The sequence below is a fragment of the Candida theae genome (assembly GCF_024610275.1).
Source record: "Candida theae strain CBS 12239 chromosome Unknown scaffold15, whole genome shotgun sequence".
In the NCBI taxonomy this organism is placed as follows: domain Eukaryota; kingdom Fungi; phylum Ascomycota; class Pichiomycetes; order Serinales; family Debaryomycetaceae; genus Lodderomyces; species Lodderomyces theae.
The window spans coordinates 45,856-73,033 of NW_026261353.1; the positions used below are offsets into that span (position 1 = coordinate 45,856).

Sequence of the window (27,178 nt, forward strand, 5' to 3'; positions counted from 1 at the left end):
AATCATGCAACACTACTCACCTCGCAACAAGATTCAAACAACGTACCCTTTCTTTTCAACACCTTCTCATCGTAATTGGAGGACTTCACCAACTTAAAAGCCCCCGTACCAACACTCATGGTTTTACCCAAAATGATACATTCAGAAACACCCTCAATCTTATCCTTCTTCATGAAGAAGGCAGCATCAAACAAATGGTCAGTTGTTTTCTCAAATGAGGCCAACTGCAAAACTGAATCACGCATTTTACTAAGGCCAAATCTTGTAATACCCAAGACCTCACCTTTATAAGTCATGACGTCTCCTAATAGTTGAATATGACGAGGATCAACACTCATACCGTGGTTACTCATTGTGTAATCAATCTCTCTAATGATGGATCCTCTAGCAGCCTCGATACCTAAAATTTCATTCACCTCTAAAACATGATTTGTGGTGGTTTTGGTACCTACAATCCCTTCAGTGTTCATGACATCTTTCAAACCATATCCCTCAACAAGTAACTCCTTCTTTCCATCATCTTTGATATTGATCACGGCACGGAAAATGTTTGGCAACCCTTTGATGCAAATGTCAGGCAATACTCTTTTCAATGTTTGCATTCTAAAGAAAAGTGCATTGGGCGAATCGCTCACTGACTTTAAGCTATCAACTTTTGAGTCGCTGACATTACACAACACATTGATTCTGTTTTTACCGGTGATGACGACATCCGCAGGCGCAATCTTCAACTTGGGGGCTTTGCAAATGGCTTGTGCAATGTTTTCAATAGTCAATTCCAATTGCAACTTGTCAATCGTTTCCAAATCCACCTTTATAGCCAAGTAAGCCATATTATCCTTATAAACATCCTCAATGTAAAATGCCACATCCTTCAACAATGTCTTTTCGATTCTTCCCTTCGCCACACGCGCAGCAATTTCGTCGTCATCGTTTACCAAAACAGCATTGATGATTGGTGTTGAAATTGTTTTGGATGCATTTATAATCTCCTTAATACGAGGCACACCCAAAGTGACATTCATAGATGCCACGCCAGCGAAATGGAAAGTCTTTAAAGTCATTTGCGTACCTGGCTCACCAATGGATTGCGCTCCAATAGCACCAACTGCTGTACCTGGCTCTACTTTTGCTCTCGAATACTTGTACAAACATTGCTTCATAAACTCCTTGGCGGCTTTGTGAGATATCTTCATCAACTGGTTAACCGCGTTGATCTTGACATCGTCGTCATCCAATTGAATGTCATCTTCATTCACTCTGGTGTAGAATGGTTGTAATCCTCTGCTCTCTCTTATCCGTGCAAGAGCTTCTGCTTTGTCTCTTAAAAACTCTCTAACTGACTCGTAGAATGCTCTCTCGGCATCTTTTTGATCAACTAAATCATCCCTGCTTTGACTGTCACTGCCAACAACAGCAACCTTGTCAACGAGTGGTTTTAATGTCCTATCCGCTAGTTCATTAATCTCGTAAGGCAATAAAGGCTTGTCGTTGACATCGTAGGTCACGTTGTATGCGTGGTCCCACTGTCTCACGAAATTCACTGGTTTCGCGTCACCTTCCATATCATATGGGTCTAACCCATCACCACCATAGGTAAACTGAACTATACCATTTGACGAATTACGGACAGTGTTATCATACTGTGAAGAAAGATCTTCAAGAGATTTCATCAAACGACGCGACATATAACCTGTCTCTGCAGTTTTCACAGCAGTATCAACCAACCCTTCTCTTCCCGAAATGGCATGGAACAAGAATTCCGGTGGTGACAATCCACTAAAGAAGGAATTTCGAACAAACCCTTTTGATTGTGGCGTTTTCGAGTTCTTGGTGAAATGGGGTAACGAACGATCCTGGAAACCATCAGGAACACGATGTCCAGATATAATTTGCTGACCCACAACAGCCACCATTTGAGACACATTCAAAGTGGAACCTTTAGAACCACATGTGGCCATAATCAACGGAGCGTTCAAAGAATCCAACTCACGAATGCAAACATCACCCACTTCTTCTCTGACCTTTGACAACAACCCTCCAATTTTGGCCTCCAATGTTTGTTCCTCGTTACAACCAGGCTGGGTTTCCAACTTACCTCTGTTGTACAAATCAATCAACTTGTCACACTTGAGATACGCTTGCTCAACCATCAACTCCTTCTTTTGTTTCAAGTCGTGAGCTGGTGTGACATCATTAATGCCAATTGAGAACCCGCGATTGCCCAAAAACCTTGCACACAACTTTGCCATCCTATTCATTGCTGCCGCAGCTTCTTGTGGACCATAGTCTCGAAGAATCGTGTAAAACACCGAATGTTTCTTACCATCTCCCAATGTGGACTTATCCATAAGCCCACTAAGAATTTGAGATCCTCTGATTATGACGAACCCATCGTTTGGCGACATTTCACTTGGTAACCCTTTAGCAGGTGGATGGAATGTCTTATTTTTAGCATTCAAGTTGATCACAACTTTACTTTGCCTATTTGGTTTGATGAGTAATGAAAAGACTTGCTTACCGGTCCAAAGCATGACTGGCTTCATAATTGCTGGTGGTGGGATATCAAACTGTATATCAGCATCCGACATCATACTCAATAACTGCACCAACGAGGCACGATCAAAAAAGGAGTCCTTGTGCGAAATTAAATACGAACCGGTTATGAAATCTTGGGTGGCGGCAATAATTGGTTCACCAGATTTGGGAGTTAACAAGTTGTTTTTCACACCCATCAAGTTGATTGCTTCTGCTCTCGCCTCTTCAGTTTGAGGTACGTGCAAGTTCATTTCATCACCATCGAAATCGGCATTATAAGGCGTACAAACACACTCATTCAATCTGAATGTTCTCCATGGGCGAACTTTGGCATAATGCGCCAAGATTGATAGCCTGTGCAATGACGGTTGACGGTTGAACAAGACGACATCCCCATCTTCAATGTGACGTTCAACGACGTCTCCAATTTGTAAAGATTTAGCCAATTTGATACGATCTCCAAACCTCAAGTTTCTCTTACCAGCTTCATTCTGCTTCATCACATAGTTTGCTCCAGGGTGTACATCGGGCCCATTTATAACCAAACCTTGTAATTTTTTCTTATTGTATCGTGTACATTTCTCAGGATACGTCAAAACCTTGGCTACTCGATCAGGTACTGCAACTTCGTCTATTTTCAAGTTTGGGTCTGGTGAAATGACAGTCCTTCCAGAAAAATCAACTCTTTTACCTGACAAATTTCCTCTAAAACGACCCTGTTTACCTTTTAATCTCTGGCAAAAGCCACGTATGGGTTTAGCAGATTTCGAACCACCACCACCTCCTCCTCCTCCTCCTGACATCAAAGCTGGATTTGCTGCGTCAGAATTGATGTACATTGCCACAGAAAGTTGCAAGTAGTCCCATTGTTCTATCAAATTGTTTATGGAAATACCTTTGGCAATTCCTGCCTTGATCATTGACGATGTCCAAACGATCTCCGTGAGTTTAACTGTGAGGTCGTCCTCATTCGATTGTGCATCCATCATAACTGAGGGTCTGATACAAACTGGAGGAGCCGGTAGATATCGCCAAATATACATTTCGGGTCTTCCACCTTTAGATGCGTCCATTCCAAGTAACTCGCAATCTTCAGGAATGATTTGCTTGAACAAATTCAAAGTCTTTAACGGATTGAAATCCTCTTGTATTTTTTTGGCAAATTTCTCCAAATCTGGGTTACGTTTAAAAACCAAGTCCAAATCCTCATCCCAAATATTCTTTTCCGGGGTATCCTTTTTACCAATCCATCTAAAAGTATCATGAACAATCTTCAACGATGCAGGTCCAGCACCACTGGCAGCCTTCTTTATAACACCATTCACGTGACTGCACTTTAAACAGCGTCGTTGCTTCTTGCACTGATCATTGATCTTTTTCAAAATTTTCATCCTTTTCAAATTGTCAATGTTGGGTCGCCTCAACTCTGACAAAAATTGACGTTTTGTTTGAGGTTCTAGCAATATAGCACCACAGTTTTTGCAAACACATTGCAACACTGAAATGACAGCCTTGAAATATCCCACGTGGAAAACTGGCAATGCAAGTTTGATATGTCCGAAATGACCATTACATGACGCAAGATTACCATGACATGTAGCACATTCAGACGAGTTAGACGAGATACCCATTCTCGTATCCAAAGCTCCACCTTCCTTCGGGACTCTACCTTTCTCCAAATCGTACAAGTCCCTAGTCTGGATCTCAACCTCCGATTGCGCGACAATATCCTTGGCGGAAAGGGCAGAAAATTCTAACCCATCAATGCATTTGGGAGCAATGTCCAACACAACTTCTTTACCCATGATAGAACAGTAATAATAAGGAATGTGAAGACTACTGAGTGAAAGTTTGTTGTTAACGGTATGTGGCGTTCTGAGGATTTTTAAGTTATACAAAGTGCTTTGATTTTATAGAGTGAATCATTTTCCGCGAAGAGAGTAAATAATTTTTTTTTTTTTTTTTCTGTCTCTCTCGCTCTCTGTCTCTCACTTGCGGCTTTCAGTGAGCAAATGAGATGCTCATCGAGTGCCACAACCATATTCATTAAATAACTACATCACGCAGCAAAAAAATGGCCACTACTATAGACCCCACAGACTTCGTAGAGGTTGAGAATGGAACCTTGACGTTCCCTAATGAGAAACAGCAAGCCAAGTTTGAACTAGGCGTTTGCATGGCGGTTTATAAATGGGAAGAATTGACCACAGCAGTTGAAAACTCCTGGGGAGGACCCAAGTCAGCAGAGAAAAGAGACTGGATCAGCGGCATAGTGATTGACTTGTTTAAAGAGTCTAGTGCTGTTGATATTCAGTTGATAGAGGAGACTTTGTTGTATGCCATGGTGGATGAATTTGATGTACAAGTAGACAATGATTCAGCATTGGAGATAGCCGCATTGGTCATGGCATTCTTCAAGCAGGTTCGGGAAGAAAAGTATGATCAAATTGATGCCCTATATGCAAGGTGGCAGGAGAAGAGAGACACCCAGGTGGGAAGCAAGCACGTACATGTAGAAGAAGACCCAAACAACCCCGATGATTCCGAGAGTGAGGATGACGGTGAGGATGACGGTGAGGATGACGGCGACAACGATGACATGGAGGTAGATGAAGACAAAGTCAAGCAAAAAAACGAGCCCGTCATTGATGACGATGGGTTCCAGTTGGTACAAAAAAAGGGTAGACGGAGGTAGATAAATGTAAAATAAACTTAACTAAACGAGTTACGCGGAGTATTACTCCGCATTCTATTCAACTTATTCAACGAATGCAAACTTGTGACCGAGTTCCTACCGGCTCTTCGTGTAAAATACGACTCTTGCTCTTCAACAGGGGTGCTCAACACTGACGACACGGGCGAGCTATGAACTCCACTTATATTGAAATCACTAAATCTCCTCATCATGTCATTTAGGCTACCGGGCGTGTTTGGTACTGCTTGCGTTGATCCGCCCCCTAGTTTGTTAAGATTGGCAAAGAGTCCTCCATTCGATGCTGACACAACATCAAAGAGCTTGATATCTGTGCCCTGCCACGCATTGACATTCGTCAATCCATTCTCAACCCATTGGGAAGTAAACTCATCATCCAGTTGTCTTGCTGTTTGCTCTTGCTTGAAAAAAGTTGTCCAGTTGGAAGTGATCTTGCTAACTGTGTTTAAGGAAGCGGAGAAATGCTTTATCATGCCGTTGTTACTCCCGATGTATGCTTTGACCTTGGATGAGGTGTTGTATACTTCACTGTATAGTAAGGAAAGGTACCAGCCTAACGAAAGCAAGCTCCACTCAAATTCTAGCTGTTCCAATGGCGTCTCTGAGAGTACCTCATACTTGAATTGTTTCCTGTTTTCCTCAATCATTATTGAAAAATCATAACTTCCAATTTTCTCGACAAGTTCAAAACTATCCACACTAGCACCCTTGGTGCCAGACCATAAAGTGCTCAAAATACGCTTCAAGTGCGGAATTACAATGGTTATGATAATTGCCAAGGCATCTCTACCTGGCCATACCTGGCCAATAGGACTATCCCTCCGCTGTTTATCCTTTGCTTTTTCAGACATACCTGGCGGTAACCGCGGTCGTAAAGAAGACTCGACGCTCTCATTTTCCGAAAGTGACAAAGATTCCTCGGTTTTGCGTGGGGTAATGGGTATAGGGCTCAGTCGAGCGATTGTATCTCCATTTGCATTGTATGACGTCGCTGGATGAATGCCATTTTCTTCAATCTTTGATATCACGTCACCTCGTACTGTGTACTCCTGGATATTGAAAATGGTACTCCACAAGTTTTCATATACCCGCTCGTTCTTCAAAACACAAAACAATAACATTCTTGAAGGGTGTGGGTATTTAACAACCGCCATCGATACAGCTCTCACCAACAAAGCTACCACATTCAAATGGTGAGATTTTTCAAGGAGGAAGCTCTTGGTTGAAAATCGGGATATGAGCTGGGTCACCAAAGATGATGCCTGGTACGACAAACCGCCACGAGCATTTGGATTATTCAATCGTTTATCTGGATTGCTTCGCACTTTCAATTCGTGGTTTGATACAGGAATGATCAAATTGTACAACGTCTCAACCAACGAATTCAACAATAGCTTCGGCAAGGGTTTGAAAGTGTACGTGGGTGGCTGTATTGGGTATGCATTCAACAACAATGCACAAAGTTGACTAACCAAAAAATCCCTTGTAGTTAAGGGCGCAATTGAGGACTTGAAACTCTGTGGAAGTGAATCGTACAACAGCAGTGGCATCGGGTAAAACAACGTCTCTAGAATCTCCAGCTTGGATGAAAGATATAGGGATAGGTAAGCGCAAACACGTACCAAGTTCCTTTTACTGTCATTTGATATATGCTCAAAACTGTAATACAACAAAAGCACCATTAGCTCTGGCGCATACTTGTTGGCAACAATCTCCTTGAAGTGCTTGTTACACTGAATCATTTCCCAAATGAAGATTACCGTTTCCGTGGCCCATAACGATGGTGGGTTACTCTTGCCAAAGCCGAAAGAGCCACCACCTCCGGCGCTCTTTACAAAAGGTAACCGTAAAACATTCATCAACGAATTGACAATAAACACAAGTTCCTGCTCTTTATGCACTTTACCCAAATATCTTCTGGTCATATTATTTAGTTTGCACCCTGTTATTCCTGGCTGGCTAGGGATTGGATACACGATCATCATTGTCAACAAAGAAAATGCATACGCCACGCTCAAGAATCTAGTCTCTGTGTAGTTGATATTCTCGTAATATAGCATACTCACATCATTGTCTTGCGACGCTCTACATGTAAGATTGAGTAGGGATGACACCATTGTCAAGAGCTTGACTTTAGGCGTCATTGACACCAATATTGTGAGAAAAATAGACTCTGTGGACACAATCGCAGACGACGAGCAGTAAAATCCATCAGAGCATAACGTTATAATTAGCTTCAACACTTCCACTCGGTTGATGTCGATTATTAAATTGGGTGATCTCGCCTTGCCCGCAAACCCCAAACCTGGTTCCCAAACGCTCCAACTCACACCACCTTTATCCTTTGTGTTTATTGTAAACCCCTTCGTAAACAACAAGTCGACCAGCGCCATGAGCAATTTCATCCCTATAGTACCACCGAGTGCATCAAACAGTATACCCCGCTTGACATCCTCTTCAGAATCCAGTAACTCCACCTCTTTCGACCGAAGGTATTCCTCGGCACTAAACTCGGTATTCCAGAATGTCTCATAACAAACGCCAACAAAATAATCATCCTGCTCAAGCAAAGGAGGTAAAAGTTTGGCCAAAAACCGTATGCAATTGAGAAGCAGTGATATGTCGTTATCGGTCAAACTCTCAAAGCCTGCTATTTCAACAACCTTTAAGCTCAAAACTTGCACAAATGTGATATAGTTGACCACATTCTGGCGCCGTATACTCCTCACATCCTCCAATGAAAGGAGCTCAAATATATCTTGACTTTTGGTGGGTAGCTTCCAAAATCGGGACCAAAATTTGACATCCTGCCTGGAAATTATTCTTCCTTGTCCCAAGCTTAAAAAATCCCTTTTGAATTGTATCCTCTCTTCAGAGGACTTCATAGCTTGGTATAGCAGAGGCGAGGTGTGACGTTATTGGTTAGTGTATTTAGCGAGTGGGAAAGATAGCTGAATCTACAGAGTTCGGAGGATATGCATTTAATCTTTTCCGCTCTCGTTTTCGTCTTCGCTACTCTTTCTTTAGGCGACGAGCGTCAAATCAGTTGGTTCATTACAACCTTTGAACCGAAGACCTCGTGGAGTTGTTTACACATGCCGCTCTATGAATTTGGCCTATCAATTTACAAAATCACTACTTTTAGCCCTCATTGTTTCCTATTTCTCTTTATGCTGCTTATCGAGTCATCATCTACCACTTCTTGATCCTCTTGCTCAAATCTCTTGCTACCCGCTATCTGAGCATATCCGACGTCAACACTCATTCCAGCAACAACGCCCTCCTCTAGAGTCTCATCCCCTTCCTCGTCGAGATCATCGGCGTTTCCATCGTTTTTGAACTGTATCTCTTGAATTTTAGACATTTCTTCATTGAGCCAACTGCTGGGTACTTCCATTGTCGGGAGTTGTGGCTCGTTACCGTAATCCATTGTATAGTCTTTATCTTCTTCTTCTTCTTCTTCTTCTTCCTCAGAGTCAAAGTGCATGGCGGAACACGTTGACATGGCTTGATAAATAGTCTCGGCGTTTCCACCAACTTGGGCAAATAATTCATTTCCCCTGACATGGTTGTCGTTGCTTTCAACCAAGCTGATTTCCAAAACACCATCCGGTGAATTGCTAAGGAGCTGACTATTCTGCACCTGTAGATAAAGCGAGTTCTTGTCCAAAGCGTGCAAATAAATTAATTGGTACGGTATTTCCACTCCTGCATTATCCTTGTTGGACCATATCACGAAATGCGACGACAACACAAACAAAGACACATGGTCGCTCGAGAAAGGTCGGAGTTTCGATGCATTCCGGCAGTGCATGGTGTATGACGAGCCACCGCCATACATTACAAATTTATCAGCATCCGTCGAAAACTTAGCTGGGCTTGAGGCTTGGTATGCTGAATACAATATAGTGTTTTCTATGTTTGGCTGATCACTGACTAGTCTTGGTTTCGGAAGCATGTCTGTGGTGATGGTGGTGACAAAAAGTATCAATGATGGAAAGTTTTAGCCTACGTTGATGACATTGACTCAAGAGTTCTTCTACAAAGCGAATGCGCGTGTCAAATACGAATACCATTTGTTTATTTTTTCTTTTTTTTTTTTTTTTTTTTTTAACACGTTGGAATGAATGCCATCATATTCAAGACGTACGTAATACCTTATCGCGATAATTTACGCATAAATTTTTGGAAAACGGGACTGCCACCGTCCTTATTTTCAATTTGATTTTTGATGCGTCTTCCTCTTTGTTCTTCTCTCCTTTTCAATTCTTCTTGGCTTGGGGGTAATGCTTCGTTTACACGATCAGCTGCTTTAGCCTGTTCAAATGTAAGAATGTTGCTTTGAATACTCTCTTTCCCATGCAATAAGGATCCTTTGGGTAGTTGACCACGGTTCAATTCCTTCAAGTGAGCCACACTTTCTTGTTCTTCTCGCAAGACTTGAAACATACGTGACATCTTACCAATGGCTATAATCTTGTTCCTCAAAGCCAACTTCTTTTCCTCCAAAGAATAATCGGTTTCGATTTCATCCGACTCTGCAGGGAAGGATGTAGGGGGCTGGGCTCTTGGCGAAGTTGCTGCACTTGGTGGGGTGGTTCCTTCAATGCCGCCAACCTGCGTTTCTGAAAATGGTGAATCTTCGTCCAACTCCTCTTCTGTACACACATTCAATATACTAACCAACATATCAGTCACTTTTTCTCCAACAAATGGTAATGACCAAGTAAAGACATCCATGAAATGAGGCAACCAATATGGATGTGGTGATGCATTAAACTGTCTGATATTCATAACATTGTTTTCGTACTTCAACACAGCTGCCTTGTTGTTGTAACTATCCAAATAGTTTGGTGCGCTAAACATCGTCAATAAACTTGGGAATCCCATTGTCTTGGTCCTTTTGTACATTCTGTATCCGGCATTCTGTGCTTCATGAGCACGTATGATTGACAACAACTTTGTCCTGTCCAAGAATTTACACGCCGCTTTGTATGTGAATGCATAGGAACAGCCTCTGACTGCGTTGTTCAAGTATTCGGTATCAATATTGTCCTCGTCGTATTCTTCAATTGGATCCGCCCATAACAAGTCACACATCAATCCCTTTGTGGGTGGTTCCCTAAACCTATTCATCTTACGCACACTGTCCAAATCAGTCAATTGGGGTGATATACCCCCATGAACACAAAAGAATTGCTCATTCATGATAGCCGCCAATGGCAACGCATTGAAACTGGTTATGCACTCTTCATACAAGTCTTGAGAATACTTGTGCACACACTCGTTTTTAAAAGTAAAGTACTCAGTCAAATGACGACTTTCGTGGTTACCCCTAAGCATCCAAAACGAGTTTGGGTAAGTAATCTTTAGAGCGTACAAGTAAATCAAGCACTCGATGGAGAAGGAGCCTCTATCGACGTAGTCCCCCATGAATAGATATTTTGTGGTTTTAGGATCACCGCCAACTTCAAACAATTTCATAAGATCGTAATACTGACCATGGACATCACCACATATGGTCACTGGTGCCGGCACACTCAACAAGTTGGGTTCTGCAGTGAGTAGCTGGGTGGCCTGTTTCACAATCTTGATTGCTTGCTCTTCTCTCAACCTGCCCTCGTGGAAGAAATGATCCTTGATGAATTCACAGTTGGGTAACCCATTGCGCAAGAATACTTGCTCGTTTGTCGGGTTGAATGGGGCTGGCGGGGTTACGGATGTAACAGCTCTATCAACTGTTGAGAAAGTTTCACCTTCGTCAGTAGTGTACTTGGTTCTATCTTTTCTTATATCAGAGTCGGTTCGTTTGTGCTGAATTGCATTAAGGGCATTGTTGATCTGAGCAGTGTTTGACTGGGCCTTGTGTCTTAGATCTTGAGAAGGATCTCGATTGTTGGTATAATTGGACATCAGGGATAAAACGGGCAATGAATAATGGTTTGTGTGCTCGATAGGGGTGGGTATCTTTGTTGGAAATATTCTATTCAAAGAGAGATGTCCCCACTGGTTGATTTAGGAAAAGTGGTCAGTTTGAGAAATGAATATCACACACAGACACTTACTTACTCACTCACTCACAAACTGTTTGAATAATGATAAATTTTCTGTATAGAAGGCGCATAATGTATTAACAAAAGAGAGAGAAAAAAGCAGCACAAAAAAAAAGGGGAGAGAAAAATTAAATCGTCACTGTTTCTGTTTCCATCTTCAATGTTATTTTATTTATGAGTGTAATGTATGTAATGTATGTAATGTAAATCTACTGATTGAGTCTAAAAATAAATTTTTTGAGCAAGACGGCATTACCTAATCAGAAATTTGGAAAGCTTATGTAATCATGACGTAACAGCACTAAATCTAGACTCAATAAAAGAATGTAGGCGAAGCTGATTCACGCTCAGAAAGTACTAGATGTATATGTATATGTATATGTATATATAACATACTGCGATTACTTACTTACTCAACAGGAATGTATATGATCTTGGTGTCGTTTTCAAATCCATTGAATTGTGTAGCTGCAGCACTGGTGTAAGCCCCCAAGTTGGGGAAGTAGATCCAATCACCAACCTCTACCTCACAATGTAATGCACTCTTTGTGGAGACACAATCCAACCCATCACAAGTCGGTCCCCAAATTGAGTAATTGAAACTGTTGTAGCCACCAATGTTCAACTTTTTCCCCGTATAATCGTAATGGAAGTGTGATCCACTTTTCAAAACACGAGCAGTTGGATGTTGATGGTCAAACAATATACAGTTCATGTTTCCATAAACACCATCGTTGATGTACAACATTGCCCTTATACGGTCTTGCTCATCGCCACCTTCTTGGTGTTGTAACTCACGCTTAGCAATCACGTGCGTGGCCAATGTAAATGCATTGGCAACCATGAACCTGCCCGGCTCGGCAATAAACTTAATCTTGTGCTCATTGACAAACTCTTGAGGGAAAAACTCATCAATGGAGACATTGACAATCTTGGAAGACTCGACAAAAGTCTCCGTCTCAAATCCGCCACCAATATCCAATAAATTCATGGCGAATCCCATCTCAAGACCACTGTTGAATACTTCCCTTGAGTCACGAATAGCTTTGTAAATCGAGTCAAAGTCTTTGGCCCCAGACCCAACGTGGAAAGCAACACCAACGACCGACAACCCCAACCTTTGCGCCGTGGGTAAAATCGACTCAATAGCCGTGGTCAAGCTGCATCCAAATTTAGTGCTCAATCTACACTGAGCACCTTCGTCATCAGTCATGATCCTAACCAAGATTTTGCACTCTGGGTGGAATTTAGCCAACTTTTCCAATTCATGTGCATTGTCAACGGTGGTCAAGTTGACATTGCTCATCTTGGCATGTCTAATAAAAGAATTGGTTTTGCATGGGTTGGCATAAATGATTTTATCAGCACTGATACCCAATTTCAAAACTGTATCAATTTCATTCTTGGATGCACAATCGTAATTGACACCCAATTGGTGCAACAACTTGATCACTTCCAAATTGGTGTTGCATTTGATTGCATAATGAGGTTGAATCCTCGGCAAGTGTTTGTGCCACGTTTCAACCGATTTAACCACTTCGTTCAAATCACACACAAAGAAGGAATCTTCATCACCCGCATCACATTCCTCATGATCGATTTGTTTAACGTGTTCAACTAACGCTTTACCAACAGCAGCAGAATTACCTCTTTCTGGAACATGTCCATCAACATCACTTCCAACATGTGTGTCTTGCAAAACTGGTGCCGTTTCGGTCACCTTCTTCCAATCATTATCAACTTCGTGTAAATTAGAATTAAATTCTTCAGTACATCTTAATGGAACAGTTTCAGCAACTCTCAATGCCATAACCTATGGGTGTGGTATGTAGTGATTTATAAATGCAAAATGGTTATACAAACTTTTGCTTTTTAAGAATTGAAATTCTCTTTCACTTCAAAAAAAAAAGGAAAAACCTCGATCTATCTGGCTTGGTGACCTTCTCTAGATGTGTTCTTAGAAACTCACAAATAAGACAAAAGGTTATTTATGAGTGATTTATGTGGTCGGACTTTATTCGGCAGCTCTCGTTGTGTGTCTCAATGTTAAACACACCTTTTTTTTCGTTTTTGTTTCTGTGGTGCAGTTGAAACTTGACAGGAATAAGTTCTGGTGTAGCAACGAGTAAGAATACGTTTCTAAAAGCTAGTTAGCTAAGTTGTGTAGCTGTTTCTTGAATCAAGAAGGTATAGTTGAAAAATTTGGAAAAATTTGAAAAATTCTAGTTTATCACAACTCAGCTTTCTTTTTTTTTTTTCTCTCTCTTCTTTTGCTTCATCTGCGCTTATTTGCTATTGCGGCATTTAACGAGCCTCGTGTTACACAAAGCAAGAGCAGACAAGAGCAGACAAGAGCAGACAAGAGCAAACACAAATGACTAATTATAGAAACTAAGCCGTATAGCTACCAACTATGTATACCCCACTACAAGTCTATCAACGGTTCAGGTTCAAACAGTGGTTGTTTACGACTATGATTGGCTTCTCTTTCGCTTACCTCATTTTGTTCAAAAGAAGGTAAGTTCTTGGGCAATTGGGGTAGCTCATCCAAGGTATGCCCTTGTTGTTGTTGCTGTTTCGGTTGCTCTCGTGTTGGATTCTCCCTATTGTAGTCCTCCTCAACATCGTCCAAAGTAGGGTACTTTGCCGACGCAGCCTCGTATGCATTAGGAGGCAAATTGCTAGTTGCATGGCGAATAAATGATTGTGGCGGCAACTCGTTGCTCAAGTCCTCCGGTGGTGGGTAATGCGGCAATGACACAGTAACATAGTCGTTCTTATTATCACTATTGGCTTCCTTTTCTTGATCACTCTCACCGGAATCCAACTCTTTTGTTGGATAAACTGTTTGCGATGAATTGCGCCCTTGTTGGGATGGTTGCTGTTGATTCGCTTCCTCATCTTCTTCCAAATTGGGCTCTGTAGGACGACTATAGAGATCATTGCGGGGAGTTGTGGGCAGATAAGATGTTTCAAATGTGGGCTCCGAAAGAACCTGTCCGTTATAGTGTGCATAAGAAACCTGTTGAGCTGGTGGAATTCCACTTGGCTGCTGACTCAATGAAGGTTGACTAATGGGCTGTCTTGAATACCCAACCAGCGGATATGATGGATACTCATTTCCATGTCCAAGACCAACGTTACTCATACCTGCATTCAATTTCTGTTCCCAAAACTGATCATATAGTCTAGTGATTGTGCTCAATTTGTTGCTCATCTCAACAAATTGGCTGTATTTATCCATTGCCTCGCGTAATGACCTATTGACTTTTGGCTTTAATCGTATCACTTGAGAATGCAATTCATTCAAGTTTTGATCATACATGATGTTGGATTGTTTTTTTGGGTCATTACGTACATTGTTCATCAAAGTGATGAACAAATTGATCTGCTCCTCTTCAGCTTGAGAGAGATCTTGAGGTTGCTGTTGTTGTTTTTGTTGATGATGATGCTGTGGTGCTGGTGCTGGTGCTGGTGCTGGTGCGTATTGAAATTGTCCTTGCCAGGCGTCAGCAGATAAATACTGAGAATTCGATCTAGATGTAAAATCTATATTGTACACATCCGAAGCTGGTTGTTGTGTCTCAGTTTCAAATGGATTCTCAAGTACTCCAGTGTTTTGTTGCAGTTGCTGTGATTGCTGTGATTGCTGTGATGCAGGATGCAATTGTTCATACTCTTTCAAGCTTGCTGCCAATGCAGCTTTCAACTCCTCATCTTCATCCTCTTCTTTTCCCGGTGCCTTGTTACTAGTGCCGGCAGATCTTCTTGGTGGCTCCTTTGGTGCATCAATTTGAACGCCACTATCTTGCAAACTTAATTCAATAGCTCTTCTCATTTGTTCATCTTCATCTTGTTCCAGATCGACTCTATCCCTTGATCCTCTTCGTCTTCCGCCACCTGTGGATGGCCCCTTGCCCTGAGTTTTGTGCTTCTGTTTAGCATAACAATTGTCACAGACTCTAACTGGATCCATGATTCCCAAATTCACTAGTGTTGTGTTATTCTTGGAATGGTCTTGACAAAATACGCCACCGCAAGCACGACAATGATGTTTTCTATTCAACATCGAAAATGGAGTGTAACAAATCATACATGAATCGGAATCAATCCAGTCGGGTGGTACTTCCGAATCAACAAATTTCGAATCTATAATAGAATCATCATTCGAAGGGAAACTGTACCCTTCATTGACCAATTCTTGATACTTTTTCTCAACATAGTTCAATTGTAGTTGCCCCTTGAAAGCAGTATGCCACGAGTTGATCAACCCCAAAATAAACTGACCTACTTGATACTTTGATTCCTCATGCTTCACCAGGTTCTCTTGAACATTGTAATGAACTTTCAAGATGAAATCAACCAAGTAATCAATAAACTCACGTGAACTCAACTCCACAAGAAAATGGAAACCTCCATTCTTGACACACAAGTCAATCAACTTGAGAGTACTGGTGATCAAATTCGGGTTGGAATAAACCATATTCAACCGCTTCTTCAAGCTTCTCATGCAAGCTTGAGCTGGTAGTTTCTTGGATCTGATGAAATCAGTGATTTCCAAGGCTACCGATAAGTCAATTTCTCCATTGGGGATGGCTTCTGAAGTTGCTTCTGATATTTTATTGTCTAGTTCTAGCTGAAGGGTGGATGTAGATGATCCAAACCAAGACATTATAAAGTGTTGGGTTGAGTAGAAAGGTGTGCTTTATAGGATATGAACTGTGATCAAACTTTGCCTCTCATTTTATTTTTTTTGTCTCTAACAAAAAGTCATTTGTGTTACACAAAAGAGAATAAGAGATAAATCCATCCGCAGTTGATTCCAGCGACAAGTTAGAAAGATGGAGATTATTGCCAGGGCCGACGCTTCAAGAGACACAGTATCCCATAACTCAAAATTACAAGGGCTCAGAAAAGCGAAGCTTTCAACAAATAATCGATTCAATTGCAGTACACATCGCTCCTAACTCCTATGTATACTCAATTTTTCAAGAAAAAGTATCCTGAAGCCAAACCCAAACATCCAACACTGATCCACCAATACTTGTCAAACGAGTCTTCGTGTCCTCTTTTCACAGCATTAGTTCTATAAGAATTCTCCAACGATCTCTTCAAATTAGATCTTACTTCTGAAAGGCTTCTCCTCTTTTTAGTGCTGCTGCTGCTGCTACCACTACTGTCACCTTTTGCTAATGTAGAAGCAGTTTCACTAGCTGCATCAGTTGGATTAAGTGCCTCCGTGGGCAACATAAGCGGTGGTTTGTAAGCCAAGTACAATGGTTGCATTTTGGATCCGTCAAATTGGTATATTTGTAATCTCCATCTACCATGGTATGGGTCAACGTATTTTTGGTAAGTCTTGAACCACGTTGGCTGCACATATCTGGTGTATGAAGATTTGGATGGATCATCTTGGTTGCATGGATCAGACAACAATTGTCTTCCATCAACGGCGATAGGAGTCAATACAACTGAACCATTGCTGAGAATCTCATAAGTTCCATGTTGGTAAGTCAATGAGCCAATAGGACATGAATGGTTTTTTGCGTTACTAGTGACACGATAAAGAGCTTCCTCGTAATGGCCATCTTTGGTGAACGAATAGGAAATACCAGGCAAGTCTGGTTCAATCAATAATTCATCAACAGGGTCATAGAATCCTGGACCCGTGAACACAGTGTTTGACTTTGAGGTCCAAGTACCTTCCAACTCCTCCATTGATGGATCGGCAAATATAGGCACCATTAGCGCGAGCAATAAATATATATATGATAGCATCATTTTAGATGAAATTGTGATGTAAAGGGGTCCACGTAGTTGTTTAAAAGTGACGTATGTAAAAAAAGGGTCGATGATGTAGCTAGATTACGTGTCTGTGTGTAAATAGCGAAGGGAAGTTGAACAACAGGACTTTGCGTATATTATCTCGAGTCAAACGGCAAACAGTGGTAGCTTTGTTAAAAAGAGAAAGTTAAGTGATGTGAGTCTCAGTGCTGTAGAAGCTAAGGTCGTTGTTGTTGGTTCCGCTCCCTTTTGGTGCCTTTTTTTTTTATTTTTTTTTTTTTCTTTTTGCTCTTTCTCGTGAAAGCTCTCTTTTTCTCTCTGCCTCCTTTGAGCGTTTCTTTTTCGTTTTTCACATTTGGCGTATGTATGCGTGATACATAATAACTTATATAATTATGCTATTTTGTATTACATAATCAAAGGCTGTGTTGCAGTTGCAGCATTACACACAAAACACGACTTTTTATTGTTCACAATACACGACTGCGAACAATTCATACGACAAGGCACAATCAGGCACAATCATCACCAGTCCTCAATAAATGACTCAACTTACTACACAAGATTCTACATGTGATGAAAGAACCACGACGTTCAATCTTATTAATACTCATGGAATTGGGAAAAAGAGATCAAAAATACACAAATTACAAATACTTTTTTTTTTTCTCTTTAGAACTGAATACACAACATGAATGAAGAACGTCAAAAGTAATTAGAGAAGGACGGGGGTTTCGTTTCTCAAGTCTTTGACAAATGACACATGTATAGCAAGAAAGGATAAACAAATGCAGAAATAATTATGGAAAATGAAGGACACAATGAATTGAACAATAAAACAACAAAAAAAAAAAAAATGAAAATGAGATGGATTTAGCTGCTTCCTCACATTCGCTCCAAGGCCATATAGAAACTTCCAGGACTCTTGCTCGCCCCAGAAAAGGATGCAGGTCCAATATCACTCACTGGCGTAGTCGATCTCAGCAAGCAATTACCACTATTCTCGCAAAACCCGCCATCGATTGCACTTGGTTTATCAAACACACTCGAATTCATGGTACTGGTTGAAGAAACTGCTGAGGAAGTTGCTGATGGATAGGAGCCGATTTGCGCTGGAGGGACATTTGTGTTGACTCGAAGTGATTGCTGTTGGTCAACATGTCTTAATACAGGCGTTGATTTGGTGTGGTGTAGTTGCTGTTGCTGTTGCTGAACCAACTGAGGGAATGGGAGACGATGATGTGGAACAATTGGGATTGTCGAGGTAGATGCAGGTGCAGGTGCAGGTGCAGGTGCAGGTGCAGGTGCAGGTGCTTGTGCTTGTGCTTGTAATGGAGGTGGTTGGTTTGTAATTTGGAATCCACCAAAGCTGTACTTGTGACTGCTAGTTGGTGGTGTAGACATTCCATGTGCTGCTGCATTCTGCATTTGCATATAAGGTGTTGGTGGCGTGACGACTGTGTTCAATGGTGTTGTCGTATAGTACGCAGATGCACTTGGAGACGGAGTGGAGTACAGTTCAGTCGAAGATAATGACGCGGATCTCAACCCATTGTAGCTTTGGAAAACACGTTTCAAAGATAAGTCACTGTCACATATTGGCATCCATCCATTGACAATAGCACGATGCAAATATTGGGGACCACTACTGTTGAACAAGTTTAACATGTACTCCGAAGTGTCCAATATGACTTTGATCAAACTTTTCTTGATCATCTTGTATTGGTTTATTTCCATGTCAATGCGTGATGACGAGATACTCAACCTTGTTGTTGTTGTTGTTGCTGGCGTTTGCACCTTTTGGTATTCGTTGTTGTTGAAGTCAAGCTGAAACACTTCATTGATCAAGTCTGAAATCACCTGGCCAACTTCAAGCATGCTAGCATCAACCAACTCAAAGGAATATAATGAGATGTAACTCAAATACTCCTTCACTTTGAACATTTCAGTAACACCAATACTGCCTTCTCCAGTGGATCCTGCTCGCTGGCTAGTGCAAAACTCATTACTCTTGACAATAAACTCTTCAATCAGAGGATCACATAAATTCCAATCCAAAGTGGACAAAATATGGACCTCCATTTGCTTGAACATGCCCATATCGTATTTGCATTTGGCGCCACACAATTTCACCAACTCATGCAACTTTGGTAATCTAAACCGCTCAGTGGGGCCAATGTATTTACCACCGCTGCCATAACCCAAATCCCCAATGACTCTAAACCCATCAACACACTTGCTCATATTGCTCATATTGACAAAATGATTGTTACCGCCATTGACTTTACTGGCAATCCATAAGCAGGTGGTGATTATCAATTGTGACTGGTCTAACAAGACAATTCGCTTGCAACAATACCTATCAAATAAACGCACTGCTTTGTAAAACACAAATGGAAGAATTTTCAATCTCACTGACATCTTGAGAAGAAACTCAACAAGCTTCACTCTGACCATTGGAGTGAGGTATGGTTGTTGTTTGTATAAATTAATGTTTGGTCTATTTTGTTCCATCTGCTCAAGCATGGTTTCGTAAATTTCAGTGTCATACTCGGATACAGCTTGCGTGTGAGTGGACAATTCTGAAGTATACAAGTGGGAGGAATATAGCTGTTGCTCAAAGTGTTTTGGATGCTGTGGGCGTTGCTGTTGCTGTTGCTGTTGTGAAGGAGGAGTAGGTGGTGGTGGTGGAGGTGTCCTAGGGATTTGATGGTGATGCAACAGAGCAGTGTAATGTGCCCTCATGTTCTGATGGAAAAACTCAAAGGCTCCAGGACTAGACGATTTGGTTGTGGAAATCATGATGAATGTAATGCAAAAGAGTGGTTTTTAGTGTGTGAAATGTGGAGTGTAATGAATGCAAAATTTGTATGCAAAAGTGCAAAAGAAATGAGTATGAGAATATGATTGAAGATGGAGCAAATGAGTGCAAGGTGCTTGATGCAAAGAATGGGAAGTGAAACGAGTGTAATGGATGCAAGTCTTTACCCAAAATGAGAATATGTTGTGCTACTACACAGATGCCCCTTCAACGTCAGGATCCTCAACTGTATAAGACAAACAATCTCAATACTATTTGGTAGTTGGAAATCAGTAATGTTCGAAAACAGGAGACTTTTGCTTGGAGGCTAAGATAAGGTCATGCTGAAGGTAAGCCAAAAGAGAAGGTGGAGGGTACATGTATATATATATATATATATATTCAGAGACGAAATTAGTGTTGTTGGAAATAGAGACGTTTTTTTTTTTTCGTTTAACAGAAATTTACTCACAGTATGTGTTTGTGTAAGTCCCTGTGTTGATCCTTTTCCATGTATGGACGCCCCAATTCCCACCCCCATGTATGTAAACTTAAAGTGCCTAGAACAATAGAAAAATAAAAAATAAAAAATAAAATAAAAAAATAAAAACAAGGGAAAAATTGAGAATTGAAATTAGACGACGGGAATTTGGCATTTTAATGCATTGAAAGTCAAACAACATCAATAAACAAAACAAACTTTACAGTGCTGAACACAATAGACCGTATGATAACATGTGCATTAAAAACAAACAGTATGCAAGTACAGCATGACAATAGAATGCGTCCTTATTCCTGTATAATTAACAATCTGCCAAAAATAGATAAATTCGACTCTCTGTCTGTCTCGTCTAATTAAAGCAACATACAATTCACTTAGACGATCTGACGATCTGACAACTTACAACTGACGTGCTACGCGGGAAAGTACCGGAATTGGTCTATTACGATTGCCTTAAAGGCTATACTAATTCATATAGCAGATTTCTATTTTCCGTTTTTTTCTTTATCTTTCATTTTCTTTATTTTGCTAAATTACAACCACGGTGTTTATGCATATTCCGTTCATACGACCTTGAGGCAGTTCTTGCTTCTCTCAAGACACTTGTGTTTCAATCGGGGAACGCTTCCATTACCCAAAACGCTTATGTTTGTTTTGTTGAACGAGTCGAAAGCAGAAGTTGCTCGGATATTGTAAAGGATCCTCTCTTCACTTGTTCTCACTGATTTGAACCGCGGAATAATCTGATCTCAAAAATACAGATCTCGGTTGTACTTCTAGACCAGCCCCTTTTTCTCTAAATTATCCCTGTTTCGTCCAGCCTTACTCATACAGAAACGCAACCACGCTTATTCTTTTTTTACGTGTCGATCCTTCTAATTAGCTGGCATAGCAAAATGGCTAGAGAGAAAGGACACTGTTTGGTTTCCTCAAGGCGGAGTTACGTACTCTCTTGTTGTTGTCTTACACTTGTTGTTTTTACGTGCATGGCGCGTGGTCTTTACTCACCACTCTAAGTGTTGTTTTCGATTTCAAAACTTTATGATTTTTATTTTTTTTAATTTTTTTTTTTACTTTTCGCTTAATTTAAAAACACGCACGTCTATTACTGAGATGTTTTGTGTAAGAATTAACATGTAAAGACAACAAAGCTATTTTTGTATTGTTTATGATTTTTCTGTTTTTTTATTTTTTATTTTTTTTTTGTTCTATGAGACAACCTTGGTTCTGTACATCAAGGCTCATAACCCTTATCTCCGATCCCTATTTGCAAAGCCATTTTTGCAAAAATCCTGTTTCAAAGTTTCGTTTACTTGGTATCCACAAGAACACAGCAGAAACCACTATATGAGTAACTTTTACATGATAAAGATGATCTCCCCTTTTGTTTTTTCAGTAGGTCGAGATTTCGATGGGCAGCGGGAAAGTCAACAATGCTAATCTTTTTCCTTCCGAACCGAGTCCAACCCTATTGTTTGCATTTGCCTTTAGCCACGAGCATTTGCAATATTGGGACGTTTTCAAAACAAGGACCAACTGGCCTGTGCCACGTCTGTACAGACAATTGCGTTCTCTAGATTATCTTTGATGTCAACAACTTATACTCTTTAAGGATGAAGCTCAAGAGATTGCTAAAAGACGTTCGAATTGGCGTAATAAGGAGTACAACAATCGAACGTCCCAAAGTAAAGTAGTTAACATCCATTGGTGCTTTGGCTTCACCTAAAGTTCTGTGTCTAGACGTCCTAGCTGTTTCTGTTCTGTTGGGACCGCGTATCTTCCTAACTATATGTGTGGCAAAGTTTAAAAGTCGTGCATCGTATAAGCACATACAAAAATAATAATGTCTCTCTCTTTCTCTCTCTCTCTCTCTTGTGTGTGTGTGTGTGCTTGAATAATAACAATAACAACAATAGTACAAACACAAAACAATTAAGGTACGCCGTCAAAAATAATTGTGATAATAATTTTGAGCATCTGGCACGACATTACATTATGAAACTTACACAAAGACGGACAATTTTCATCCTCCTCATAATTCTAGAACAGTTCGTAAACCCTCCTCAACATCACGCACAAAAAGATCTCTTTTCCACACCATAGCATAATCCAAGCTACGTGTCCACAGTGGTGTCTGATTGCAGTTCACCACAAGAAACCGAATCACTTGATAGAGTTTTGAAATGGTGCGACACGAGTTACGCACCACGTTCGTAAAACACGTAAAGTATTATTGTTGTTACTATTGTTATGAGTTTTGTTATTGTTACCTCCATTTTGGTACAAACTCACACGATATAGGACCGTCAAAGGCTGGCTTTGGTGTACCGTTTTGAAGGAGACAACCGTTACAGACCACGTTTTTCTACGTTGTTTTGAGTTTGCGCCGTTGAGTACACAAATATCATTCATATCGTCTGTCCCCTTTTTTTTTTTTTTTTTTTTTTCGTTGAATCGCCGCTGGTGCTGCTGGGTAAAAGTATTCTTTTGTAACACTTTGTTTCTGCACAATTTGGTCTCTGACTTGAAAGCCTCTAGTCTAGATGGATAAGGGTAAATTACGAATCAACCCCAAACGGGTGTATGCAATTGATCCGCTGCCGCTTTAACATTTGCAGTGTCCGAAGTATCGCTAGGTTTCAAAACACTGTGTTAAAGCTTGGTCTACAAAGATGCGGTATCGTGAAAGAAGTTTTTAGTGTGAAAACACAATTCGGTCCAATTGTGTTCAACATCATTTCGTAAATACTTTCTTGGATTGCCAGTACCACCCACCAGAGGTCTTTACCTAGTCAGATCCGCACAGGCTATACTTTGACAGGCGGCCATTGCCAAAATAAAAAAAAAATAACGTTGCATAGAAAAGTAATCAAAAACAATGCTCAAGTGTAAACAAATCAAAGTTGATGAAAGAGTCGGCACGGTATAAAATCTTACACTCTTGGATTTCCGTTTTTGAACACAATTGGCGTAAACTATTGATTGTACAAAAGGTACCGTTTTCTGACTGACCGTTGACGATGGTCCATCCTCATGGATTCCCCTTTTGTGCTATTTCTAAAATCAGCTGATTGTTTACTGGATATAAGAGAGACAAAACCGTATGCTCACCTCTTTGTGAGTATTGGATCCGTGGAAAGAAACAGATCATATTTGGTTTGATGTGAGCTCGTATTTCCTGAGATTTGATTGTCAAAAATGTCATTGTCGAGGTTGTTGCGCATTTACGACATTGATTGTGAAAAAGTAAACACTGCACGCGTTTCTCATCCTTGACGTTATACATGAAAAAGTGGCTACTACCCACAATGTGGAAACGATTAGGATTTGGCGATGCTACAATAACTAATGAGCCTACTATAGATTACGACAAAACTTCATCGTCATTCCCCCACACTCCAACAACTCGTCGTACAGCCTCATGTGGCAGACAAAATTCTGAATCACGGCTTCTGGATGATTTATCAACCCCAACGGGGCTTAGAGATACTTGGGATAATGATGACGATGATTATGACCAAGAATTCAGCCGCTACCGTTTTGACTACACTAGGAACCTCGATTATGACACTTATGGCCTAGATGGTGATTTACAAAGAGATGCAGATATGATTCGCGAGTGGACCAAAGAAAGCAATTCACGAAGCAGGCTTCTACAAACGGATGGATTTGATGATACACATTTTTCGCTTCCGCTGAGATTCCCGGGAAAATACCAAGTTGCAGATCATGTCTATTCACTGAGGAATGACGAACACAGGTTGGATCAGGAGAGCCAGGTTGATTGTGAAATCAAGAAGTTGAAAAAGGAGCTTCAAAAAGATCAGCAGAGCGAGGAAGATTTGATGCCAGGGCCATCGATTGTCCCTCGTGTTACTGAAGTAACCACAGTTGTCCAAAACCAATCCAAATACCTTTCCCAACTCAAGCAACTTGCGGAGCTTGCAGATGAACAAGATACCGATACAGCGACCAAATACCAAGCCCTCAAGCACGAGTATTTGCATGAGCTCAAAAAAGTGGAATCACTTTACACATGCTATTACAACCTATTAGAAAAGTATTTAGAGTTAAATGCAAAAGCAAAAGGAGGAGCGAAATAGCTAAACGGCTATGTCATCCATTACCGATGAATAAATATCACTGGTTCTCACACAACAATTGTAGAACTCATACTGGGCAACAACGAATGCGCATCGATTGTCAAGTTTCCCTCATCAGCAACACCCTCGCTGACACATTCATCAATAATCTTCCCCCAATCACTTGTCACAGTAAAGTACAATTGAGAAAAACTAACCACCAACAACGCAATAATCATTCCAAACCACAATCCAATCAACTCCAATTTGCAAACAAACGCAAAATAATAAGCAAAAGGTAAAGCTATGAGGTAGTAGCCAATCAAATTTAGGATACCACCAATGTATTGCCGTCCTTGACCCCGCAACACGCCACCGGTTGAGCAGGATACAAAGTCACTGATTTGGTAAGCTGCACCAACAACAAGCACTTTTGCAGCCACGTCTATCACTTCTTGCTCTTTGGTGTACAACTTTGCCAACGAATGTCTAAATGTGAGCAAGATTGCACAATTAATAAACCCAAAAACAATCGAAGTGTACACTGAAGCTTTGGTGGCTAATTGCGCAGCAAATCTAGAAGCAGCTCCAATATACCACGCAATTCTGGTTGAGCACACGACACTCATTCCAAATGGGATCTGGTAGAGTACTACCAAAGTGGTGCTTACAATCGACTGTGCTGCCAAGGTAGTCGTACCAAATTTGGCAGCTTCAAAAGTGATAATTTCAAATGCGAGCCATTCTGCCTCCACCATTAAAACGCCTGGGATTGAAAGTTTAATCATTCTGTCCCAGTTTCTGAAAAACACTTTGTCCAACAAATTCTGCTTTGGCCAACATTGGTACCCATCAATGAAAAAGATATAGCCGTACAATAGTCCACACATGAGCCAGTTTGTAATCACCACCGAGATGGGAGCTCCAATAAATCCAACCCCAATCGACTTATTCCAAACGAGTGTATAATTCAAAATAGCATTGACAGGTGCGCAAATGACCAATACGCAAGTTGATGCATGGAAAATTCCTTGACATTGGAGAAAGTGTTTGGCATTTTCAAACAAGAGAAAGCCAGGTAGTCCAATTGAGAGAACTTGGAGGTACTGTGAAGCTAATTCACACAATTCCGGCTGCTCCGGAACAAGCAAGCCTAATATGGTTCTTGAATTGATCCAGATCATGACTGTTGGAATGCAGCACAACAATAATAAGTAATTGCATCTCAAAAAGGCAACTCCGACTTGGTTCAACTCTTTTTTCCCAAATGCTTGAGCACACAACGTGTCGAGGCATGTAGAAACACCCTGTATGATTGCATAACCACTAATGTTTGCAGTCATGGAACTAAGACTGACAGCAGCTAACTCGGTTGATCCTAGTCTTCCCACAGATAGCACCGACGCAAATGTGAGTGAATACTGAAGCAAAAAGGTAATGACAATTGGAACCGAACATTTCAATAAAATCTTGGTCTCTCTCCAAAGACTGGTTTTCGGCTCAGGTCCAATGTCTTGACTATGATGGAGCAAGATTTCGCCGACAGTTTGTGAATGTGAAGTTGAGCGAGATACTTGAGGACTCAAAGATGAAAAGTCTTCACGGCTCCCCCGTGGAGCTAAACCCGTTGGCGAAGCTACTTCATGGTGTGAAACAATGACCGGTCTCGGCATGTCGTCTTTGGCCGACACTATTGACTCCCTTTTTTGTCGAACATATGATACAACCTCGTTCTCGTCAATCTCAGATACATGACTTAATCTTCTTTCGTGGTGGATTAAAGGCGTAGTTTCCCCGTGCATAGCTCAATGACACCGTTGGATGGGAAATTGTTGGGCGAAAACTGTGTTCAACGTTATTTGGAAAAATTGAGTCAAGATCGATGAAAACAATGCCTAATTTATTTTCTCTTATCAATTGGCGCATGGTTCAATTTTGTGCAAATTTTCAGATCCTTCCTTTGTCGGCGCGAGAGGTTGCAGTCCGATCAGAGAACGGCCGCTTTTTAAAATGAAGTCAGAGCAATACCTTCAATCTACTTATTTGACATACAGATACAAACTAGACTAAGTTTCTTTCGGGTTGTAGAGCTCTACTTTTTACCACTTTAGATGGCGAAAGCGTTTTCGGTGTGTAATCAAAAGACTCAGGGTGCATATGAGAAAAAGGCTACGGTAGAGCAATGTATCTTATCCGTTCATGGCAATTGCGTGGGTAGACTTTATCCTTCCTACGACAGACGTCGTGACATGATCTCTTTGATAACATTATCATTATCAATATAAAAATATTCACAACATCCGCACGCTATGGCCCATCACCAACAAAGAGCCATATGCACTGGTCGCTGCCGTCACAAAAATTGAATTATATCTCCTTTGGGAACATCTCATTCAAAACATATTTCTGACAAGACAATAATATTACAAACACCCGAAAGCACCTACTTCGCTAAGGTACGCGCGTTGAACTTATCAACCCTCGAGTGAGAGCATGGCAACGAAAAAGTTGCGTCACTCAATAAACATCTTTTTATCAAATGTACAGCAACAATAGTTGTACATTTGACAGTAAGAAAAGCTCCCCCTCCTCCCCGGCGATGCAAACGTCTTGGCAGTGTCTTGAACAATCCTCAAAGCTGGCTACAGAATTAAGACATCCTCTGCTGCATCAGGAAAAAGAAACAAATGCCTACGTGTTAGTTTT

At 40.9% G+C, this 27,178-nt stretch overlaps 11 protein-coding genes across 11 annotated transcripts; 2 read left to right on the forward strand and 9 right to left on the reverse strand. All coding sequences in view use genetic code 12, as the record gives it.

Annotated features, from left to right (window-relative positions):
• Positions 1–2: 2 nt before the first annotated feature.
• Positions 3–4,343, reverse strand: KGF57_000586 (DNA-directed RNA polymerase III core subunit; the record flags this gene model as incomplete). Its single annotated transcript, XM_051755069.1, has 1 exon — positions 3–4,343. One exon carries the CDS (start codon positions 4,341–4,343, stop codon positions 3–5), a length of 4,341 nt encoding a protein of 1,446 aa, XP_051610851.1.
• A 269-nt stretch (positions 4,344–4,612) lies between these two features.
• On the forward strand, positions 4,613–5,233 carry TSR2 (Tsr2p; the record flags this gene model as incomplete). The annotated part of the gene is made up of 1 exon (XM_051755070.1): positions 4,613–5,233. The coding sequence occupies one exon, from the start codon at positions 4,613–4,615 to the stop codon at positions 5,231–5,233; it is 621 nt and encodes a 206-aa protein (XP_051610852.1).
• Positions 5,234–5,250: 17 nt separating this feature from the next.
• On the reverse strand, positions 5,251–8,136 carry KGF57_000588 (uncharacterized protein; the record flags this gene model as incomplete). Its single annotated transcript, XM_051755071.1, has 1 exon — positions 5,251–8,136. The coding sequence occupies one exon, from the start codon at positions 8,134–8,136 to the stop codon at positions 5,251–5,253; it is 2,886 nt and encodes a 961-aa protein (XP_051610853.1).
• Positions 8,137–8,399: 263 nt separating this feature from the next.
• Positions 8,400–9,209, reverse strand: KGF57_000589 (uncharacterized protein; the record flags this gene model as incomplete). Its single annotated transcript, XM_051755072.1, has 1 exon — positions 8,400–9,209. The coding sequence occupies one exon, from the start codon at positions 9,207–9,209 to the stop codon at positions 8,400–8,402; it is 810 nt and encodes a 269-aa protein (XP_051610854.1).
• Positions 9,210–9,409: 200 nt separating this feature from the next.
• On the reverse strand, positions 9,410–11,164 carry CMP1 (calcineurin catalytic subunit A; the record flags this gene model as incomplete). Its single annotated transcript, XM_051755074.1, has 1 exon — positions 9,410–11,164. The coding sequence occupies one exon, from the start codon at positions 11,162–11,164 to the stop codon at positions 9,410–9,412; it is 1,755 nt and encodes a 584-aa protein (XP_051610855.1).
• A 549-nt stretch (positions 11,165–11,713) lies between these two features.
• On the reverse strand, positions 11,714–13,114 carry SPE1 (ornithine decarboxylase; the record flags this gene model as incomplete). The annotated part of the gene is made up of 1 exon (XM_051755075.1): positions 11,714–13,114. One exon carries the CDS (start codon positions 13,112–13,114, stop codon positions 11,714–11,716), a length of 1,401 nt encoding a protein of 466 aa, XP_051610856.1.
• Positions 13,115–13,729: 615 nt separating this feature from the next.
• VPS27 (ESCRT-0 subunit protein) lies at positions 13,730–15,976 on the reverse strand (the record flags this gene model as incomplete). The annotated part of the gene is made up of 1 exon (XM_051755076.1): positions 13,730–15,976. The coding sequence occupies one exon, from the start codon at positions 15,974–15,976 to the stop codon at positions 13,730–13,732; it is 2,247 nt and encodes a 748-aa protein (XP_051610857.1).
• Positions 15,977–16,284: 308 nt separating this feature from the next.
• ROT1 (Rot1p) lies at positions 16,285–17,085 on the reverse strand (the record flags this gene model as incomplete). The annotated part of the gene is made up of 1 exon (XM_051755077.1): positions 16,285–17,085. The coding sequence occupies one exon, from the start codon at positions 17,083–17,085 to the stop codon at positions 16,285–16,287; it is 801 nt and encodes a 266-aa protein (XP_051610858.1).
• An 888-nt stretch (positions 17,086–17,973) lies between these two features.
• HGC1 (cyclin) lies at positions 17,974–19,890 on the reverse strand (the record flags this gene model as incomplete). Its single annotated transcript, XM_051755078.1, has 1 exon — positions 17,974–19,890. The coding sequence occupies one exon, from the start codon at positions 19,888–19,890 to the stop codon at positions 17,974–17,976; it is 1,917 nt and encodes a 638-aa protein (XP_051610859.1).
• A 3,808-nt stretch (positions 19,891–23,698) lies between these two features.
• Positions 23,699–24,493, forward strand: KGF57_000595 (uncharacterized protein; the record flags this gene model as incomplete). The annotated part of the gene is made up of 1 exon (XM_051755079.1): positions 23,699–24,493. One exon carries the CDS (start codon positions 23,699–23,701, stop codon positions 24,491–24,493), a length of 795 nt encoding a protein of 264 aa, XP_051610860.1.
• A 47-nt stretch (positions 24,494–24,540) lies between these two features.
• KGF57_000596 (uncharacterized protein) lies at positions 24,541–26,274 on the reverse strand (the record flags this gene model as incomplete). Its single annotated transcript, XM_051755080.1, has 1 exon — positions 24,541–26,274. The coding sequence occupies one exon, from the start codon at positions 26,272–26,274 to the stop codon at positions 24,541–24,543; it is 1,734 nt and encodes a 577-aa protein (XP_051610861.1).
• Between the last annotated feature and the right edge of the window lie 904 nt (positions 26,275–27,178).